This window comes from Galeopterus variegatus, unplaced genomic scaffold (genome assembly GCF_000696425.1).
Source record: "Galeopterus variegatus unplaced genomic scaffold, G_variegatus-3.0.2 Scaffold7597, whole genome shotgun sequence".
NCBI lineage: Eukaryota > Metazoa > Chordata > Mammalia > Dermoptera > Cynocephalidae > Galeopterus > Galeopterus variegatus.
The window spans coordinates 24,594-31,783 of NW_007733708.1; the positions used below are offsets into that span (position 1 = coordinate 24,594).

Below are 7,190 nucleotides of genomic sequence, written 5' to 3' on the forward strand. Positions count from 1 at the left end.
CATTAGGGAAATGCAAATTGAAACCACATGAAATATCACTACACGCTTATCAGAAGAGCTAAAATGAAAAAAAGTGACACCACCAAACACTGGTGAGGATGCAGAGAAACTGGATCACTCATACGTTGCTGACGGGAGTGTAAAATGGTACAGCCACTCTAGAAAACAGTTTGATAGGCAACTACCACATGGCCTAGAAATTGTGCTATTGGGCATTTATCCCAGAGAAATGAAAACTTATGTCCACAGAAAAATCTGTATGCAAATGTTCATTAACAACTTTATTTGTAATAGCCAAAAACTGGAAACAATTCAGCTGTTTAACAGGTGAATGGCTAAACAAACTGATATATCCATACCATGGCATATTACTCAGCAATAAAAAGAAATAAACTAGTGATTTACACAACTTGGATGTATCTCCAGGGAATCATTCTGAATGGGGGAAAAAGCCAATCAGACAAGGTTACATACAGTGTGATTCCATTTATACAACATTTTTTAAACAAAAACATTTTAGAAATGGGGGCAGATTAGTGACTGTCAGAGAGTAGGGACAGGACTGTGGGTGAGGACGTCAGGGGAGGGGTCTGGAAGGAGGTGGGTGTGTCTGTAAAAGGGGTTAGGGTTAGTGGTGATGGAACTGTTCAGTATCTTGACTGTGGTGGTGGATACATGAACCTACGCTGGTGATAAAATTGTAAAGAACTTAATACGTGCACACACACGCACACACACCCACACACACACACACACACACACACACAAAGGAGTACAAGTAAAACTTGGCCAAGTTGAATAAGTTTAGTGGAGTGTATCAATGCCTTCCCACCGAAGTAGTAAGGAAGCCCTAGAAAATCAATAATGAGACAGTTTTGATGAATAATATAGATGCTGGAAATATAAAAAATAAAAAACTTAGGTTATAGATTGAAAATTGCCAGGAAGTGGCAGCAAATCCTTAAATTTTCAAATTAATTTAAATTATACAAGCAATATATAAAGACACTCTTCTTGTAAAAAGCTAAAATAGTGCATGTAAGGAGCAAGTTTGGGATGTATCATTTTAGATAATTTTTTATGCATTTACATACCTGCGTATGTGGTACAGAAAAAACTATTTGCTTTAACATAATTGTATCCATCTATATCTACCATTTTGACAATTGCCTTTTTTATTCACTATGCCGTAGTGGTTTTTCCATATTAATGCTACATATTAAGTCTATTTGTTATTTTAACTGTTGGACAGTGTTACAAAGCATGGCTATGCACAGTAATTTACTGCACTGTCCACTATTTATGGACATTTTGGTCGTGGTCAATTTTTCACTAATACAAATGTTGCTGCCCTGTGAATCCTTAATGCATATGTACATATGCAGATGTTTCTAGGGTAAACATCAAGAACTGTAATTACTGGTTAATATGATATAGGTATAGGGTGTGGGGAATGAGAATTATAGTTTACTCATTACTCTTTGCCTCTTCTTCCAGTGCTAGAGTCTGCCCCAGAGGCCTTGCTATGCTGGTAGATGTAAATTTTAATGGCAACTATATTAAGGAAAAGGAAAATGAATGATCTAAGACTTATACTTTTACAAGTGTCATCTGTTTTATTGATAGAGTTTTTAATGTTTTAATCAATGTAGTCATTTGGAGTAAACCTTGCAATTTTAGGATCTCCTCCCGTTCCTGATAATGACATTGGAAAGCTTCATGCCAATTCACCAATGGAATTGTGGAAGAAAGTGTATGAGAAGCTCTTTCCACCAAAGGTATATATTTCTAATTCTTTTAAAACAAAAATTTTTAGCACTATTCAAGAATTATGGGAAATGTTCCAAAGGGCTTATTATGATAACTTTTTATCTCTCATGCTCAAAAATCAATTAAACATTTGCCAAAAATCTATTGTAAATAAGACATTGTGGGGATTAAAAGATGAGTACAATATGGTTCCTGCTCCACTTTTAGACGAGCTCTCTGGCTGTTAGAGAAGGGAGAGACAGCATCTGAAAGGGGAAGGAGACAAGAGGACCTGGTAGAATTTGAAATGGGCCTCAAAGGTGAAGGTCATGGAGAACCTTCAGTGGCAGGCTGAGGAATGGGAGGTTGGTTTGTTAAGCAGTTGGTAGCCATTGAAGATTTTGAGTCATGGGCATGAAATGATTTGGAGAATTGTAATTTCAGAGTATCAGCACACTAAAAGATATCAAAGACCCGGCCCGAGATCCTCAGTATGCTGAAAGTGAAGTTGACGAGATGAGAATTCAGAAAGATCAGGTATTGTCCTAAAATACATCTGCACTATAGAAAAAAAAATAAATTCTGGTATGTATAGAGAAGAAATTTTAAAATCACCTGTCATTCCATCACCCAGAGATAACTTAATATTCACATACCCTTTTTTGTTTTTCTGGTTTACTTTATGTTAGAGATGGGTAGTGATTCTTACCTTGCTGCTGGAGAGACACTTTCATAATATTCTTTTGTTTGTGGGATTATCTGGAAGGTTTTGCTTTTCATTAGGACTTTCAGATGTACCTGTGCTTTTCTTGTACCAGAGAAATTACCTTATCTAAGTAAGGACTACCCAGTCTGAAAGCATACAAGCATACCTGACAGAATCCAGGATCTTTCAAGAAAATGTTTAAATGTGGAGACTGCCGTTCCATATATTCCTAGATAGCCCCATTTGAACACACAAGTCTCATGTAAGAATGCAAGAATTGGTAAATTTACCATGACTCAAATACTTTGATTTTTCTCATATCTTCTTTTAGTTTGATAAAATAAGACTTTTTGCAGAATCTGTCCTTATATGATTAAGTTTATGGATAGTGAGCTCTATAAATCGAAAGTCCTGACAACCTCTCAGGAGGGATTTGTAGAGCTGCGTTAACTTGGGCAGTCATATGGTTGTGAGTGTAACCTGAACACAACTGTGTGCTGGGAGCATGACCAGGGTATTTTTTTCAGTGTTAACCTTTCACCTTCAGGGGCCCTAGAATAAGTAAGCTGAACATTTTATTTAAATATAGGCTGGAAGACTTTTGAAAAATATGCCATGAATATTTAGAGGGTTTTGTAGCTGCCTCAAAGTGAGAGACATGTAGAAACAGTAAAATGACCTCATGTAACCCTTATTATGTACGCAGCTTGGATATAGAGATTAGCTGGAGTCATCCCTGGATTAATAATTATCTAGGAGTCAGTGATTAATTGCTGTTGTTGATAAGAGTATCTTTATATAACATAATGATCACTTTTATTAGGTTCACATACATAGATATTGTTAAAGGACTAGGGTATTTCTGAGCATCATGACTTTTCACATTCATATCAGTCTTCCCTAACTGACTTAAACCATAGGGATTTTTGAGTGAAATGGAAGGCAACCCCACAGCACCTTTATCATTCTTCACTCAGCACTTGTATCTCATTGCTAGCAGGTCACTAATTGCTATAAGCTCTTGGTTGAGAGGGTTTTTTATAACCTACCTGAAAAGTTATAATATCCTAATTTTGCCTCTAAACTGGTTTCTGTTACACTTTCCTCTGTGTAACCAAGACAGAAAAAAGAGAAAGAAAGAATTCACTCAAGGTAACATGAATGAGGCTTGGAGGGACTGCCATCCATCAGGGGAGCAGCAGCCCTGATTCAAAATCAGCCTTTCTTCTTATTGACAAGACAAGGAAGTTTCACAAGAAAAATCAGTTGATTCAATCATCAAGGAAGAACATAAAAACAGGCAGTGTAAAACTAGTAACAGCAGTAAATTAACAATGTGACATTCCAGAATGTAATTTGTAAAAAGCTAGGTCAATTCACCAACAGCTTGTCCTTAATAAACATTTTCTTTTTTACATACTTCTTACAGCGATTTCTATAGCATATTTAAACAGCATTTAAGCAGTTTCCTTAACATATCCAAAGAATAATCAGTAGGTCAAATAGTCAATAGTCATTCCAGCTAGAATCAAACCAGCAACCTAAAACAGTCAAAGTACACAATTCTATCCCTAAACAGTGATTAGAATTGATTAGATGGCTTTTGCCAAACTTATCTGTGGACTTTTGTCCCCTACTCAAGAGCCTTTTAGCTCATTCATGCATTACCTAAAAATCCTATTCTAAGATCAAAGGAGAATCAAGTTTTACACTGCCTGTTTTTATGTCCTTCTTTGATGATTGAATCAACTGATTTTTCTTGTGAAACTTCCTTGTCTTGTCAATTAAAGGAAAGGCTGATTTTGAATTGGGGCTGCTACCCTGATGGGTGGCAGTCCCTCCAGGCCTCATTGATGGCACTTTGAGTGAATTCTTTCTTTCCCTTTTTTCCGTCTCGGTTACACAGAGGAAAGTGTAACATAGGTCTTTGTAGTAAAATATTTCTTTTATGATAGTTGTCCAGAATCCCTCTTGCTCCCAGTACCCACAGTTGCATGGAGATCCTCACAACCCTTGAAGCAAGTCCTCCAGGTCTGAGGATTGGTAGGAAAACCCCTTTCACCTTTCCTGCAGACTAAGCGTCTTTCCTAATTAGCTGTCTTTTCACTAATTACTCTTTTGCCAGACTTCACATGGGCACCAGAAAATACTTAGTTGGTATTTTCTTTTTTTTTTTTTTTTTTTAAGTCCTCTAGATTTAAAGCAATCCTGAATTTAAAGGGAATGTGAGTATAGAAAGCACTTGCTGAGCCCTTCTACCTCTTTTCTGTATTATTAAAGAAAAAAAAGAAAGAAAAAGAAAAGGTTTTGACACATATTAAAAGACCAAAAATATAGACAATTATGTTTAAGGTCTTCTTGGCCAGCTACAGATATCTATTTTGAATACCTGATTTTAAAAATCAACTTGCCTTATAATCCCTCGGGCTATAATTTAATTAAACACACAAACACACTAACTCACATGTTTAGAAAAAAAGTTCTTACTGTCCATTATTGAAGATGCTGTTTTAAGCACTGCAAGACTATGGTCTATTATAAGACCATAGTCCATTTATATTTGAAAACTTTAGAGATTTTAAGAGTCAGGGTAGGAACCTTCTTGGTTTTGCTTTTACTTTTAAAAAAATGGCTCCTTAAAACAGCCATGAAGAATTGTAGTGTAAAGAAAAACCTTACTTGCTATCCCTTTAAAATATTACCATATTACATCGAGTGCAGGTGGTAGCAGTATGGACGATCTAGTGGACTTGATGAGTGTTGTGTCACACCAGGTATTCTTTATTCTGCCTCTGGCATGGCCTGTGTGACCAGCCCTCCTATTCTTCTCTCAGTTTGCTGTCTGCAGAAGGGAGATACTATTGGCAAAGAATCTCAAAGCAGTGTCCTCACCTGTATCATTGGTAAAAATAATTCAACACTTCAGTTGGAGACAAAGTTTGCAACAACCAATTTGTTTATTCTTTGTGAGTTAACAAGCTTTGAAAGCATAAATGGTAGATAACTGGTGAACTGAATTAACTTCATTAGAAAAAAAAATAAACCAAGCTGTAAAGATTACTTTGGAGTTATTACTATAAAAATTCTCCCAAAGTCTGTATACAGTTTTGAAACTTTTTTTTTGTCTTTTTTGTGACCGGTAAGGGGATTGCAACCCTTGGCTTGGTGTCGCCCGCACCGCACTCAGCCAGTGAGCACACCAGCCATCCCTATATAGGATCCAAACCTGCGGCCTTGGCGCTCCCAGCGCCGCTGCGCTCCCAGCACCGCACTCTCCCGAGTGCGCCACGGGGCCGGCCCTACAGTTTTGAAACTTTTAACACTTAAATTTTAATAATTTAGAATATAAGTATGAAAGAAATAATTTGCAATTTTTCTGAAAATGAGAGTGGATTTTCTTTTCATAGCAACTGTGAACTTCAATTATGTTAGCCAAAGGGCAGTGATTGCCTTATCTAGCAGAGTAACCATTTTTTGTTATCCAATATAGTAACCTTTGTATAGTCATTTAGACACTGAACAACATGTTGGAGGCCCGGAGGCAATCCCCTTAGATGATCCCTTTTGCTTGTCAGTTGTCTTGTGCAGGATTTCCACCTCTGCCAAAGTTTCTTTATTTTATGAATTGTAAAATTAACATGCTCATTGTGAAAAAATTCAAAAGATATAGAAATATATAAATAGAAAATGGAAGTATCCTGTCCTATCCCAACCTATTTGCTTTTCTCTTGTGGCGCATACGACCACCTTTTTTTTTTTTTTGCCAGCTGCCTAGGAGGCCATGTGTGAATGAACGTTGGTGTGTTTAAGTAGTCCTTATTGGGGGACACCTCTGTTGTTTCCAATTGTGTGCTGAGGTACACAGTGCAATGAGTATCCTTCTATTTACATCCTTGTGCACTTCTCTATTATTCTATATGATAAATTTCTAAAAATAGAATTGCTAGTTCAAAGTATATATACATTTTAAATATTAATATTTGGTAAATTCAACTTTTTGGCAAAAGCTGAAGAGCAAACAATTAAAACTAAGATCACTTTTAAATACTAGAAGTATGACAAATGATCTATTTTATTAGTTGAAAGATAATTTGTATGTACAAAAGATAATTTGTATGCTTTGTGAAATATAATTTTGTCTGAAACGTTAATAAATTCATCTCTAAGTGTTGCTGACACTATGCCGAAACTCTGAAGACTGTATTTCTAGAGAATAAATCCTAAATATAATTATTTTTTACCAGATAACTGTCAAGAAATGTTGAGAATGATAATGCTATAAAGGAGACACTGTTATCTCTAAAAAAGACTAAGGCAGTTTTGGGGGTTTCTTTTTTTTTTTTTTAAATAAAGATGACCGGTAAGGGGATCTTAACCCTTGACTTGGTGTTGTCAGCACCACGCTCACCCAGTGAGCAACCGGCCATCCCTATATGGGATCCGAACCCATGGCCTTGGTGTTGTCAGCACCGCACTCTCCCGAGTGAGCCACGGGCGGCCCCAACTAAGGCAGTTTTAAGGTGCCTACTTGAATTTGTGAAGTTGATTTTTCTTAAAGTAACACATATTTTTGTTTTAGGAACTGGAACAGTACAAAAGAAGTTCTTCCAAGTCTTGGAAACAAATTGAGCTTGATTCTTGAACCTAATTCAACTATTACATATTTACTTCTTCTTTCCCAAATAAAAGTAAGGGTATTTTGTTAATTAACTATTGTGGCAATATGTAAAGAAAG

General features: G+C 36.4%; 1 protein-coding gene across 1 annotated transcript in view; it reads left to right on the top strand.

Annotated features, from left to right (window-relative positions):
- DYNC2LI1 (dynein, cytoplasmic 2, light intermediate chain 1) overlaps positions 1-7,190 on the top strand; it is a gene marked incomplete at its 5' end in the record, with an annotated part of 31,296 nt that extends 24,106 nt beyond the window's left edge. Inside the window, 3 exons of the mRNA XM_008592108.1 lie at positions 1,681-1,778; positions 2,194-2,286; positions 7,035-7,190. Of these exons, the coding sequence (XP_008590330.1) occupies positions 1,681-1,778; positions 2,194-2,286; positions 7,035-7,097 (254 nt within the window). The remainder of the gene's footprint in view (positions 1-1,680; positions 1,779-2,193; positions 2,287-7,034) is intronic.